We start from the raw sequence: 15,407 nt of genomic DNA, 5'->3' as shown, positions 1-15,407 counted from the left end.
AGCATTATTCCATTGTAGGAAATCAAGGAAATATGCAACTACAGAACCTCTGAAATTTTTTTCCAAAAAGTTCTAGAGAATTCTCAACCAAACAAAAACCACTTAAACTTTCTCTATGGAAATTCAAATTTAATCATTTAAAACCAGATAATTTTAACACCAAAAACCAGTAAAAATAGATTTGCCTAGACAGGGGCAAAAATAAATTCGAGGCAAAATTAAGAGTTATTTGAATTCAGAGAATAAAAAATCAATATTGCATAGAGTAAAAATCTTATATAGTACTTAGGATAACATAGAATAATTTGTTTATGACGTTTTTTAATGATTTTATCAACAGTAAAATTAAAGTCTATTTTATAGCAAGAGGCAGAGACAGCTATTAAATGAGATTTGATCCTAATCAACATTAAAATAATCTCCTGTTTTAGAGTATATGTACTTTTCTAAACAAAGGAAAAGCTCGTAAAACTGAGGAATACCATTTTATGGGGCAGAGACACGAGTTATATGCAAAGAGTGATTCAATTTTCGCATGTACTTATTGGGTGATTAGCATCAGTGGCTCAAGTGATAAATCGGAGAAATAGCTGTATCAATAGCACCGTGTTTTTGGCCTTAAATGCAACCACATAAAAATATATCATTACCCCGGAAAAATCCATTGCGATGTCATTAATTGCCAAATAAATTGTGATAAGACATAAAAAAAAATCCATGTAGCTCTTCACACGAGACCTGTTATTGCCTCCCACCAATTTGTACAATTTAATATAAATGTCACCAGATTAATTGTACTTTGGAACAAATAAATTTTGAATTAAACAAAAAAAAAAGACTCGTACAACTCTCGTTTTAATTGGACGTTATTGGTGCTGAAAATGGGCAGATAAAAGGCAATGATGAGGATAAATGTTGAAATAACTCACCATGTAATTGCGCCATTGATTGCAAAGAGTTAATGTTGCTGCCTTGGAAACCTGTGCAGAAAATATGCGGAAAATCTCATGAGGAGAGGGATGTAATTGGATTTGAATAAGTTATTGAGGCAAACCTTTAAAATGTTCAGATGATCCACAATCTGCTACGCCTCTCATAATATCGCTGAGACAGTGTTCTAGAGTTCTCATATCCAATCCATTTCCCAAGCCACGTTCCTGCAAAATCCATACATATATAACAAAATAATATTAGCTTTAAGTTGCTAAGGGATATTAAAGTTTTGACATGCCGCTCAGTTATTGGCAAACACAGTGGAGAATAGAAATTTCGGAACATCCTTGGTATTACCGATAAATTCTTTAAAGTTCAACATGAAAATCGAAGCTATTTTCAACCACGAGTTCTTTCGGTGTTTGTCAGTAAATTAACTATTTCTCAAATCAAAAAGACTAAATTTTTCCCAGAGCTTTAGACTCCCGGTATGAGTCTTCCTCAATGGGTCATACGGAGGGAAAATTGAAGATTTTCATCAGATTGCATCAAGATTGCGTCAGATTCAAAATCGAAACAAAATTTCACGAAATCTAATTTCACATCCTTTCTTTTCTTACAAGTTTTGCATATGTTTATCCCACTCTTTCCCATTCTTCTTCTTCTTCTTTCAAACATCACAACAAATTCAACTCAATTTGAAAGCGAATAAGTGGGATAAACATTCACAAAAGAAAGAAAAAAGGGATATGAATTTTGATTTAATGAAATTTTCCTAATCTAAATGATGCAGTGGACGCATTAGAACCCACTTTCATTACATTTTTCCACAAATTATAGCTGTAAGCTTTCAAAAAACTCCTTTGAATTACTTTTGGGAAATTTCGGAAATTTTCAATGAAGCCAAAGGTCTCTTTTTAAGGGGTAACATCTACCAGAACGCCTAAAATTAACGTTTTCGTATATTTTTTGTGACTTTGCTAATGAATCGATCAATATGCAATTTTTAGAGATTATTACAAATATCTTGATAAAAACAAAAAAATCAATTTTGATTACAAAATAGCGACCCAGGAGTGGGCAGATTGCATGTAAATTTGTTTACGGCACTCCGCGGATAGCAGCAAAGCTCGAATAATTTTTATCCAAATGACTAGAAATTTTCAGAGTAGTTGCTCAGATATATCCTTAATAGAAACAAATAGGATTTTAATATCGATAGACAAGTACATTTGTTAAAAATAAACAAAGTCAATTTACTAGGCAAAAAATCGTGTTTTTTCCTCATGTTTCTACCCATTTTGTAAAATCAATATTTCTTAAAAAATCTTATGTATTTCCATAGAAAATCTATCTGAGAAATTACCCTAAAAATTTAAATTCAAATTTGGTCAATAAAAAAGAGGACAAGAGCTCAATTTAGATTTTTAAAGCAGAGAATTTTCCATATAGGGAAAGCGTTCTGTCTTCGAACAGCTCAAGTTTCGAACTCCTCAATTTTCTTTCTATATTCTTAACGGAATAGACCCATGACTTTTTAGGAAATTTGAGATATTGGACTAGCTATTAAAATATATTATCATAATGACTCAAATTAAGTAAAAACGTATTGAAAAAATGAGTTATTCGAAACTTGAGTCGTCTGAAGGTATCGATTTAATAATGATAATAAATAGGTACAAAAACTTTAAAAGTTCCAAAGAATTTTTTTATTTTGTTCTGAAACGCCAAAATTATAAAAAGCCAAAAACGTAAACGCCTAAATCTGGAATACCAAATCTTGAAAGCCAAAAACTTCGAATTCTTGAAAGTGTCATTATCCCGAAAGTCAAAATCCCGATTGTATCAAAATTCCGAAACGTCAAAGCCAAATACGTAAACGCCAATATCTCGAACACGAAATTTCGAAAGCCAAAAACTTCGTATTCTTGAAAGTGTCATAATCCCGAAAAACCAAAATCCATATTGTGTCAAAATTCCGAAACGCCAAAACCAAAAAAGCCAAAAACGTAAACGCCTAAATCTGGAACACCAAATCCCGAAAGCCAAAAATTCCAAATTTTTGAAAATATCATAATCCCGGAAGTCGAAATCCCGATTAGTTCAAAATTCCGAAAAGACAAAATACCAAATCCCGAAAGCCAAAATCTCGTGGTCGAAATCTTGAATAGCCAAAATCCCAAATGGACTAAAATTCCGAATTCTAAAAGTACCACATGTGTACTCCCATGATTGCATCTGCACTTACCGGAAATAATTTCTGTATTTTGGAAAATTATTCCACATATCATCTTCTGTATAATTTCGTCCCTTTCAGAATTTTGACTATTTGGGATTTTGATCTATTCGGAATTTTGGCTTTCAGGATTTTGACCTTTCGGAATTTTAGCTTTCGAGATTTTGGCCTGTACTTGCATCCATTCTAACAGCTTTTTAAGATCATTCCAATTGTTTGTTGATCTGAAATCTTGTTGGGCTTAAAATCTAAAAGAGCCCTTATTCTAATTTCTTGAGATGCATCACGTCTCATATTTAAAATAAAGTGAGATTCAAAAAAAAACTTGAATTTTAAATTTTTGATTATTAAAAAACAGAGTTAAACTTCAAATTAAAGGTTTGGATTACTTAGGTTCTCTTCAGGTCTTTTCAATAGGAAAGAACCTCAAAATCCTATCACTAAAATCGAACAAAAAGTATAAGCGTTTGTCATTATTTTTGATAAATTCATCTGTAATTTTTAAACATTAAAACTGTATAAAATTTGCTTACTGATCTTCAAGACTATTCGATTAAAGAATAAACGATTTATCGATCAATTAAAAGTTAAAAATATTTTTAAAAATTTTTTTTTGTTTAATTTTCCCACGAAAGTATCAATTTAAAAAAATTTACATTAAGAAACAATTTCTTGTCAATTTTATTTTCAAAATCTGCTTTAAACTAGTTTTAAACTAGTCAAAAATCCAGCGTACCCAAAATTCTTTACTCCACTGTGTTAGCCGAAATAGCGTGTTTTCTTAGGAAATTACCTGATATGCCATAAATGAGTCTCGGGCATCGTCGATATTGCTGATTTCCAGAGGGCCGACGGAGACTTTTCCGGGAAATGATGTACTCCGGCGATACTTCATGGGTGATATCGATGAATTTTGACCACCCATACCACCCTGTGCTCCCGAATTGATCAGGGAGCCAAAGGGTGAGTGGCATGGTGGATTGGGTGATGTGGGTTTACGTGTCTGTTGCATCCCTGTGGACAGTGGATTGAGATTTGGTACAGAACGCCCACGATTCCAGGCGCCCAGAGCTGCCTGATGATTCTGGTTGCTCTGCAGCGGCCATGCAATCGACGGCGGTGGATTTGACCATGCCGGGTATGAGTTCTTAAAGAGGTTCTGATGGTGATTCTGTTGCTGTCCACCCGACATGTTACTCTGCTGATGCATCGACGAATTTCGCCCAATGGCCGTTGGTGAGAGGCCATGATGCTGCGAATATCCGCTCACGAGGTTCGTACCGCTTCCATTGCCCGTATGTGACGCCGTAATGGCTCTCCGGGGATGCTGATGGTTGGGGGCCACGGCCACAGAAACACCACCGTTGAACAGTGGTGCTGAGTAATTTTGAAAGCCACTGCTGAAACCATTCACCGATATGTGGGTGGATGGAGCTGCAATGTCTTCAGCACCTGTTGGCCACAGGTTCGAATTGCCCTCATCACTGACCTGTTGTTGATGCGTGAAGTTGATGACTGAATTTGCACTGCCACTCATCATGGATGAATTGCTGTGCGAACTATTTCCAGACTGTGGAAAGGCAAAAGATTGTAACGACAAATCTAGGTCAAAAGGACGTTTTATTTTGTCTGTACACTTGAAAAAATAAAAAGACCATTTCAATCCTTTCATGGGTTTTTCCAGGAAACGAATAAAAGGTATACATCTTTTCAAAAGGTTTTATCAAAAGATCCCTTTGATATTCTTTGAAAGTGAAAGCACATTGAAAAACAATTCAAAAGCACAACCGAAGGGTACTTTTCAAATTAAACTTTATTATTAAGTATATCGATTTTTTATGCCAACATATCTTCGCTCTTTACAAATATATCGCAAAAGAAGACGACCAATGCAGAAGAAGTTACAGAAAATGCTCAAATATCTAATTCATAGTTTGATACAACGAGTTTTCTTTTGATTTCTTGATTTTACAACACGATATTAGCGTAAAGTTTGGAATTCCGGACAGCGCGAAATTTTGTACAAACCATTTTGCAAGTTAGAACTTTGATAATGTAGTAACATGTTAGTAATTATGCAATTCTATAGCATTTGATCTATTTGTTGATAAAAAGGTAGACTTGGCCCGCAAAATTTCATATAAATTGATTTATAGCATTAATGCAGAAAATGAATGCGATTTTCTCTTTAATTTTTTAATGTGAAAAATATTTATGCTTTAGGTAAATTTAAACTTATTTTTGCATGTCGAGTCCACTTCTTTATCAATAAATAGAAAAATCCCAAATATTAAGTGACTCAAAGACACAAATAACATATTTGGACGCTCACAAGCGAAAATTAATGTGAATCACATTAAAATTTTAATGTTCAAGTGTGATAACGCCGTAAGGAATCTCAATATATTAAATTTGAATTGACTTAAAAAGTAAAGAATAAAGTAAATAGAATAAAAAGTAATAAAGGAAGAGAAGGATCTAGGTCAAATCCGTGTTTTTTTGTCATTCAAAAATTAATCTACTGAAAATCTATAGAAATTAAATCCAGGGAAAACAACGAAAGTATCCTTGATCAATAAACAAACAACCTTGTACGAACATTTTTTGAGAATTAATTTTAAAATTCAATTAAAATACTTTTTTTTCAATTAAAGTATTACATTCTACTTTAGGGGAAGTTCTCTTCTGAGAAGATCTGATAGAAGCATCACGGATCAGCTTTTTACCCTGAAGATGATTGTTGAAAAGGCTTGAGAGCATAAAATTTCACTTTATGCTTGTTTCATACATTTGGAAAAAGCATAAGACCGAATGCCGAGAGAACAACTTTGGGATGTACTGTACGAATACCAGATGAGGAGTTGATAGGAGGCATTCAGTCATTGCACAGAGACTGTAGTAGCTGTGTTCGTGTAAACGTATCCAAGTCGAAGGTTTTCAGGTGGGTGTTGGACTGCGCCAGGGGTATGTTCTCTCGTGAATAAATCAAGCTTCTGCAGTTATGATAGAGCTTGGCGGAAGAGTGGTGAGGTAGGCCGAGCTTAACCGTTCGGCTAAATTATCGGTTTTCAAAGCTGTGTTTATTCCTATTTTCACATATGGTCATGAGGTTTCGGTAATGACTGAAAAAATAAGATCGCGAGTACAAGCTGCCGATAAGGTACCTCCGGGCGGTTAAGGGAATCACTTGCCGAGATCAAGTGAGTAACGTAGCCATTCGTGAGGAACTAGGGGGAAGTGGGGCTACTTTGAGCTGTGGGGCTACATTGTTATACAATTTTTTCGCATACTTCTAAAGGAAACTGGGTTTTAACATGATGTAATTTGAATAGATAAAACAATTGTGGATCTTAATAAAATAATTGTAAGGACCAGCTTGATTTAGAAATAGGCAAAAAAGTCGTATAACAATCTAGCCCCACAGCTCAAAGTAGCCCCACCTCCCCCTAAGACTCAAGGAGCTGCTTCTTCGGGTCGAAAGATCACAACTTTGGTCATGTTCAAAGCATGAATGAAGAAAGATTCCTCGAGGAGACCTCGAGGAGGAGATCTAGGACAAGCCGTCGAACAATTTCAATACTAAAAGTCGTTAATAATTTTAAAAAAATGACATGGACTATAGTGCGACCCAAGTGTAAAATCTGGAACCAAATATGGCTAACCAAATATAGCGAGGCTTTACTGTATCTCCGGTTTTAATTGCCAGAATTTGAAAAATTTTGATGTTTTGGAAAGCTCTCGTGAAGTACAGCAACTATTTTGACATCCCAATTTCATCCGATTTAATCGAAGGTTCGATTAAACGAAAAACCGAATTTTGATCAATCGATCTAGAATATTTCGAAAACTATAGACGATGCTTTTTCTTTAAATTTTAGTATGTTGTAGCCAAGGTTGAGACCTTTCCAACGGTGGGTCGCACATCTTCCTCGATGTTCCCTGACCTGAGCCAATGGGGTGACATTAGCTCTGAAAAATGCGACCGGTTTTAGTATAAATTTTTCACGGTTTTCGTACATATTTCACAAGATATCTCTAAAATTACGTAGGTTGCCAATTTGTAGTGTTCGGTTGCCATTTTAGTATTAAGTTGGCTTTTATTTCGTGTTTATATTTTTTGCTAATTCATTCTACACTGACAGAAAACAGCTAATAAACCCAAAAGTTTTTTCGGCACGCTAGAAACATATGGAAAACATGGGAAATGTCATGTTCCTGACCTGAGCTATAATCGAAATTTTCTTGACCGGACTGCATTTTCGGTGTTTTTGAAGCGATTTCGATTAAATTTTAGTATATATTGTATCTGAAATCCAGATCTTTCTAACGATGGGCCCATCCATTTCTACACCAACCCACTGTACCCCGACCCTTAGTATATCCAAATGGGATCTAAATGGGGGGTAACACGACACATAGCCTCTGCCCCTCAATTTCTACGATCACCTCCAAGGAGGCCAGATGACTGGTAGGCCCCGGTACACTCAGATTGCGTAACCAGCCTTATGTCCTGGACACACTTACGACTAAAGTCCAGAGACGACTAAGCTCGTTCATAGCCAAGTCAGTTCCTGACACACTACAAACGAGGCTTAACATTTTCTGGCACTCAGAAAACATAACTTTCGTGGGTTTTTATGCAGATATTCCTACTGAAATACACTAGTAGTCCTTTGAAAATGAAACAACTTTTAAATTTACTTCACAATTCACGTATAACAACAAGAATTAATTCACTTAGAATAACTAAAATTGGATTAAGTCGCGAGTTAGCTTCAACCTCACAAATAATTGTAATTAACAATAATTATTGGACGTGTACTAAGACATGATATTACAAATAGTTTCCTTTTCAGAGGAGTATTAGTGAATTTCAGTAGAAATATCTGCATAAAAACCTAGGGAAGTTATGTTTTGTGGTGCTAAGCCTCATTTGTAGTGTGCCAGGAACTGACTTGGCTATGAACTAGCTTAGTCGTCTCTGGACTTTAGTCGTAAATGTGTCCAGGGCATTAGTGGAAAGTCACGAACCTGAAGCTAATGAACAAGGGATGTGGTCCTTATAGAGAGGGTTACGGGCGAGGGGCTACCAACCCCTCCCTGTAAAAGCAAGATTGTTACGAAAATTCGCAAGAGGCCTCCGACGGGATGGACTTTACGACGACGACCTATGCTACATTTTTGAAGCGAGCTAGAGTCGCCAGGACTGGAGAAGGTTAGTGTGAAGCCAGTTCCTTAAAGGGATGTTGCAGCCAAATAAGTAAGTAAGTATAAGTCATGCCCTAGATAGACTTAGAGTTTACAACTTAGTGGGAAACTGATGTGAATGTAGTCTAATCATTATTTTAGAATGATTAAAATTTGAGAATGAATTGTTTCTTATGCTGGTCATTCCTTTATGTTTTCCAGTGTACAAGAGCTTATCTCTCGAAAATTTTAACAAATTGCGCCCTTCAGCTCTTAAGAGCTGAAAAACACATCATCCCCATATAAATTCTCAACCCCAACCCCATTGAGCACCAAAATCATCTAAAGTGACTTGTGCTTCCAAGAGAGAGGTGTCATCTTACCGAAGTTGTAATTATGTTAGATGCTCGCAGAGTTCCGCCATTTAGCAAAGAAATTGATGGTGTGGATGAATCCTCGAGTACTCCAGTTGGTGTGGGTGAAGATGACAATGGATTGGAGGCCGTAGCATCCTGATGCTGTGCAATGTCGTCTGATAAGACATTTGGTATGCTCCCAATATTGGATTCGACTGTTGTAACAGGTGACGATACGACAGCACTTGATGTTATTAGAATACTGCTATCATCACCAGAATGCTGTGCATTACTCATTGTTGTCGATGTAGGCATCTTCTGCAGCACACAATATTCACTTTTATCCACAATCTTTCCACTTTAGTGTAATTTAGTGATAACTTTTGCATTCAACTGTTAAATCTTGCACTGCTTTCTCAACATATAATTGCATCTGCAAAAAGACATTTGGTCTTTCTTCAAGCTTGATTCTAGAGAGTGATTGTCTTTTTGTGGAAAAGTTTATTATATGAGAAAGTGCTTAAGAAAGTTGAGCCAAAAACTGTGCGACAATCCAATAAGTCCTAATGATAGTCCCAAACATTTTCCTAGGAATAAGACACAAGGGAAACAAATGGGAAGAAAAATACATGAAAAAGATGAATTTATCCACTTTTACAAATTCATCTCAAATAGACCATTCAGCATTAAAAAAAAAAGTCATAAAACTTCTCTGAAACTCCCACATAGGGAAGTTTTAGTTTTTGTCCCAGAAACTTTATTTTTAGAAAACAAAAAAACCTAGCTGCTTCAAACTTTCTTCCACATATTGTTTTACAGTTTCCAGTGGCCCCTTTGAAGTGGAAACACCCCATTGAAGTAACATTATACCCCTGTACAAACCACCCACGTTAATTCATGAGAAACCTGCAATGCTAATTATTCTCGAGTCTTTAATAAAATATGAGAAGAGTCCCTTTTCTAAATTCATCCATTTCTCTAAATTAGTAATTAAAGGAAAATATAATGGTGGCTTTAATCTCATATTCCCCCTCTCGAAAATATTATGAAGCACCCATGAGGTTAAGTACATTTACATATTTGTAGGGATGATTTATATGCACATGTGCAACTGGACAGAAGGACTTAACTGCCACAATACAATTTTCCAGGATCTCACGTGAAAACCCGGAGGCATTGGGAACTGCAAAATGTAGGAAATTGTATTTAATCTTTTCCACTTGTGCACCATTTAATGTTCCCTAACGATACATACGTGTTTGTATTTTATTTTATTTCCGGTCTTTCTAAAACAAATTTTGTGATATGAGCCAGGATTCAAAATGTTTTCCTGGCAAATATTACATATTCGATTGCTAAATTGGTAAACATTGCTTGTGTGAGTAATTGCACTTTCTACATTTCACAAATTTCCAGAGGACCAAACTGCAATAATATAGTAATTATATTATGAACCTGTGTAATAATTAAGTCACACCATTTACCAGATCGGGAACGAAGCTATACTATTTAGTATCTGATTAAAGGAGAAATACCTTAACTCTAAACTCTTTTTCCCATCTTATTTTATTTGACATCAATTACAAACCCTGTTTTTTTTTTTAAATATTAATAATCAGGTCAATACATCCCTTTAAGGAATCTACAGCCTTTTCACAAGCGAAATTTCATCGCTTTGCATGTATAATGCTCCATAAAATATGTATTCTTTAATATTTGCTGAACAATAGCTGTCGAAACCGACATTTTCAACTGGGAGAGCAATATATTATTGATTTATTTAATTATATACCAATGTATTTATCTATTTTTAATTAATTAATTAATTAATACAATCTCTATAGATTTTACATCACAATTTTACGATTGCGAAATTTCGTGTATAATAACACAAAAGAATTGAGGCCGTAGAATCTACGTTGTAAAAGATATCGATTTCAGGTTTTCGAAAACCCCTTACCGGAAAATTCATTGAAGATGTGGTTTTAATTTTATCATCATTCTTATCGAATACATCTAAAACCGTATTTTGGTATATAATGAAAATTAGACGATTTAGACTAGAGGTTTAGCCCAGTTCCCGAAGGTCAGAAAATCAGAAATAACAACCAATTTTATTGGTTTTTCAAAATCTAATAGATAATCTAATGCCGGCTTCAGACTGGAGGTTTAGCCCAGTTCCCGAAAGTCTTAAACCAATTTCATTGATTTTTCAGAATTAACTGGATCATTTGCCCATAATGTGCAATCCTAAGTCATATTTTCCCAACAAATCTAGACTGATAAGGAATTAGAGAAATTAAGCCATATAGCTAAGCCTTAGGTCTGAAGCCCGTATAATGTGTGCTGCTTTTGAATTTGCCTATAATAATCCAATCCTAATTGAAAATTTGAAAGACTCAGGGAGATCACCTCCTTCCGGGTGCGGTAGGGGTGTTTGTCTTTTCATGTACATGCCAAAGATTTCGGCGTTCAATGCGCCTTCCTCAGTGGCTAAAAAGGAGGGAAATTTTTATTGTAGACTGTCATGAATACATTTCTTTGTTGTTTTTCAACTCACTCAAACTGTGATATTTTCTCTGAAAAATGTCTTGAAATTATCTCCACTACTCCTAATGAGGGCAGACAATTTTCAAGACAATTCAAGACAAGACAAGAAAAATTTGGACTGATAAGGAATTAGAGATGTTAAGACATATAGCAAAGCCTTATACGGGTTTCAGACTTAAAGCTTAGCCATTTGCTTTAACTCCTCTAATTCCTTATCAGGCATGTTTTTTCGGAAATTATTGTTTAGGATTGAATATTAAGAGCAAATGATCCATTAGATTTTGAAAAATCAGTAAATTAACTTGTTATTTAGATTTTAGAGACCTGGGTTAAACCTTTAGACAAAAGCCGGCATTAGGTCTGAAGCCCGTATTAGGCTATGCCGTAGATGCGGACGACCTTCCACTCCGAGGGTGAGATTGTGCCCCTGCTTTTCATGAACTTTTCTCACATTCAAGCTCTTGAGCATAGTCTAAAGACCGTAAGATCTAGAAAGATCTAGAAACGATCCTTAAGTGTTAGAATTAAAGAAAAGCTTACAATAAGCAGAGGTACAAAATCATACATTATTTGTTATATTTCAGTATTTTCAAGGAATAGTGCAGTTGAATATTTCGATAATAATACGACAATAACTCTGAATATTTTTATAAATGTTTTATTTATATATTTATTTAAGTCAATACCAATATAGTCTGCCCCTCTTACATCATTTGATTGAGTGAGGAAAAAAAGATTGAAAAAAGAAAAAGAAAATACAAAATCGAAAAATTATAACAAGGAAAAATGAAAGAATTTAACCTAACCCAGCCTGGTAGAATCTAGCGGTACCGATCAGTGATGATCTGGCATTTAGGGAAGTGAGTTGAACAAGACAACGCCGTCGACAAAGTTTCTTGCCAAATCCATGTTCGAGAAACCAAGTGGAAAAATTATAGAAAAAATAACATTTTAATTTTTTTTTTCTTTTGCAAATGAATTTGCTTGAAATCCCTAGATGTTATTTTTTTTTTGTTTCTCCCCTTACCAGGGTCTTAGGCCTTGAGGACTATTTTGACCAAAATTCAATGTTGGGAGATCCGATATAGAATTACCTATGTTTTCAAAAATACCAAATCATCAATCAATAATTTTTTTCTATCATCATAACGAAACTATTTTTTAAAATATAAAAAACGTAATTTTTTGTTGGTTTGTGAAGTAAGAAAAATTGCCAGATGTATTTTTAAATTATTACTCCCTCCGTCCCAAAAAAAGTCGTACGTTTGGGGAAAAATTAGGGATTAAGGAATTGTTTTACGGAATGTTTTTGTTAATGGTAAATATCTTACGTATGAACTATTCTCCATCTTCAGTAGTAATACTGAGGTCCACCTACCACGGTAAGATAAGGAACTGGTGTCTTGAAGATTTATTTTTTTCACTTTTTTTCGAATAGCTCCGGTCGATATGTAACCTTTGAAAATTCTACTGCAATTAACATTTTTAACTTAAATTTAATTTAGAAATTTAGTGTACCAAAGAAGGGATTTATAGTTCTTTTCGTTATGCCATAACAATGGGTCTAAATTTACAAAATGGGCAATAAAACCAATCTTGCTCTTTTTTTCTACGTTCTGTGATATAGGTGCTGAATGGTTGGAGATAAAGATTTAATGTCTTTGGACGACTCCCTCCCCCCGTAGGTCAACTTTTGGATTTTCAATATGTCCCCAGTTTCCCCCGCCCCTCCTCTTCCACAGAAAAAAGTCGCACTATGTGTTTTTGAGCAATCCCAAAAAACAATATGGTTTTTGGAGGGGAAGGGAAGGGGGGAGGTAAATGAGGGGTAGGGTAATGATCCTAAGGTCGACTTACGGGGGCGCCGCCGAAGGTGCCAAGCTTCTATCTCCAACCTTTTGGTACTTAAATCTTACTAAAAATATTCAAAAGAAAGATGTTTTTAAGACATTGTTTTCTTATCTTACAATCGCAGGTGGACCTCCATATTACCACTGAAGATGGAGGATAGTATATACATAAGATATTTCCAATACACAGCATTTCTACTTTACACAGTCTCTTCCTAGCGATATTCTTCCAAACGTACGACTTTTTTTGGGACAAGAATTTTTCTCAAATGTACGACTTTTTTGGGACGGAGGGAGTAATATTTAATATTTTTTTTCCAAACTTTCAGTTCCATAAACTAGTCAAACTAGTCACCCAAAACTAGGGGAGACTGAGGCAAGACAACAACAAGCGGCGACACAAGCCAATGACGTTTCTTTTCGCAGTGAGACATTAGAAATTGTTTCGGTTTTTGTTACTTTTTGCCCCACACCTTTTATTTATTTTTACCCCAAGTGGTCATTTATAATAAAAAGATTTCTGGAGAAAAGAATCTTTGGAAAATGCTAAAACGGATAGCGTCTTCGTATTCAATGAATCCAAATCATTTAGGAAATATTCACCAGTGGATCAACTTTTGAAAAATAAATAAGTAAAAATTGATATCTGCTGTAAGGAAAATATTTCAAAAATAGAGCTAAAAATTTCAATATATTTGATTTTCTAAATTCCTTGTAAGACTTCTAAGAAAATTATGACGATTTTACCTTGGAAGATATTGAATTTTGAAATTTTTTTGTTACTTTTTGCCCCAGTCTCCCCTACTTTAGTTTATAATTCTATCGCTTAATAAGTGATTCTAAGGAAAATTTTCTGTCAATTTGTTTAACCCTTTAACCTTAAATTTCACACAGAAAAATGGAAAATTCTTAAACGGAAACACCCAGAATTTTAATTTCAAATGCCATCCAATGAATGCCAATGCCCTAATCCTAAATCCTTGATCATTTAGTTTTAGTTGTAATTTGCAAATCTCAAGACATTTTTCATTTTTCAGCTAATCCTGAACTAAAACTCCCGATTTCTTACCATCAAAGAGATAGGGATTCTAGCCTGAGCTTCTGAATTTAAACGCCTCGGGGATTCACGGCAAATTTAAGTTCCCGGATTCTTATATATTCTTAAATTAAGAGTCAAAATTTTTCTGTGTGTAGGATTATTACTTTACGAATCCATTAATATGTTTAAAGGAATCTAACATGCTCTTTGTTGCTCAAAGTAACAATATCTATTGCTCAGTTGATATACTTTTATCCCGAATTGTTTATTTTATCCTAAATTTCGTTAAACCCAGGCACGTACTCTTCCAAAATATATTCAGCGCTGCACAGTGCCCATCTGCAATGCTAATAGTAACATATAAAAGTTTTTCGAAGTTTAAATATGAAATTTATAAATCGACCAGTTGCAGGAAATAACCATGAAATCGATACTGGAAAATGGAATGTAGTTTCCCATCGCAGATATATACATTCCTGAAATTCTGTTTAGTATTATCCTATTGTGGAAAACCAAAATCCTTCCGTTCGGAATTGGATCCATTGTGTTAGGTAGCAACTAATACTAGTATATTCTATTGTTTTCCCACACTATACATACCAATCTAATCACAATATTTATCAAGATGCAAGAGGCATAGTAAACGAAAGCTCAATTAGAATTTCCATCTTTTTTTTTCTTGCCTCCTATTCGAGATCCAGCACCAAAAACACTTTATTGAAATCCAATTAACTTGTGGGGATTTGTTTATACAACACGATAGTGAAGCAAGAAAATGAATTAGTGGGCAGTAATAGGAGTCAATTTGAATGAAATTAATCGGATAAGATAATTTCAAATACAGCGACAATTTTCCTAAAATTAAACTGATGGACTCTCAATGTTCACTATTTGGTCTTTGTGGAGTTGTCTCTCTCTCAGTGACTAATCCGCCCCCATTCATGAGTACACTTGGGACTTTACACTTATCAGGTTTTGGATTTGTGTTTAATTTGAAACTGAAACGCATATATGGATAGTCCATATGAAGCAGGAAGAGAAATGTAACTAAAGATTCTACTGCGGTAAGGTTTAATATAAGAGAGTTCTCAAGATAGTTTCCAATTCAAGAGTCTAGACATTGTGTGTTCAATTGAGTGGAAGAATTTTCAATGAATATTGAAGATGGAGCATTTCAATTGATGATGCTGGAGTTTTTGGACTAGGATCTATTGTTTTCTCTGGCATTGTTCTTTTGTCTAAATTTTCCAGTCAAA

General features: G+C 34.8%; 1 protein-coding gene across 7 annotated transcripts in view; it reads right to left on the bottom strand.

The window, feature by feature from the left end:
- LOC129810112 (cytoplasmic polyadenylation element-binding protein 2) overlaps nucleotides 1–15,407 on the bottom strand; it is a 55,096-nt gene that overhangs the window by 31,963 nt on the left and 7,726 nt on the right. For all 7 annotated transcript variants that reach the window (XM_055860392.1, XM_055860391.1, XM_055860390.1 and 4 more), the window contains exons 2-5: nucleotides 8,740–9,145; nucleotides 3,963–4,739; nucleotides 1,055–1,157; nucleotides 930–980 (exon numbers count right to left, since the gene is read on the bottom strand). In XM_055860392.1, the coding sequence (XP_055716367.1) occupies nucleotides 930–980; nucleotides 1,055–1,157; nucleotides 3,963–4,739; nucleotides 8,740–9,027 (1,219 nt within the window). In that variant the 5' untranslated portion in view covers nucleotides 9,028–9,145. The remainder of the gene's footprint in view (nucleotides 1–929; nucleotides 981–1,054; nucleotides 1,158–3,962; nucleotides 4,740–8,739; nucleotides 9,146–15,407) is intronic.

The sequence above is a fragment of the Phlebotomus papatasi genome, chromosome 1 (genome assembly GCF_024763615.1).
Source record: "Phlebotomus papatasi isolate M1 chromosome 1, Ppap_2.1, whole genome shotgun sequence".
In the NCBI taxonomy this organism is placed as follows: Eukaryota; Metazoa; Arthropoda; class Insecta; order Diptera; family Psychodidae; genus Phlebotomus; species Phlebotomus papatasi.
Note: the sequence above shows the minus strand (reverse complement) of the source record. Positions and strands in the feature narration are given on the sequence as shown.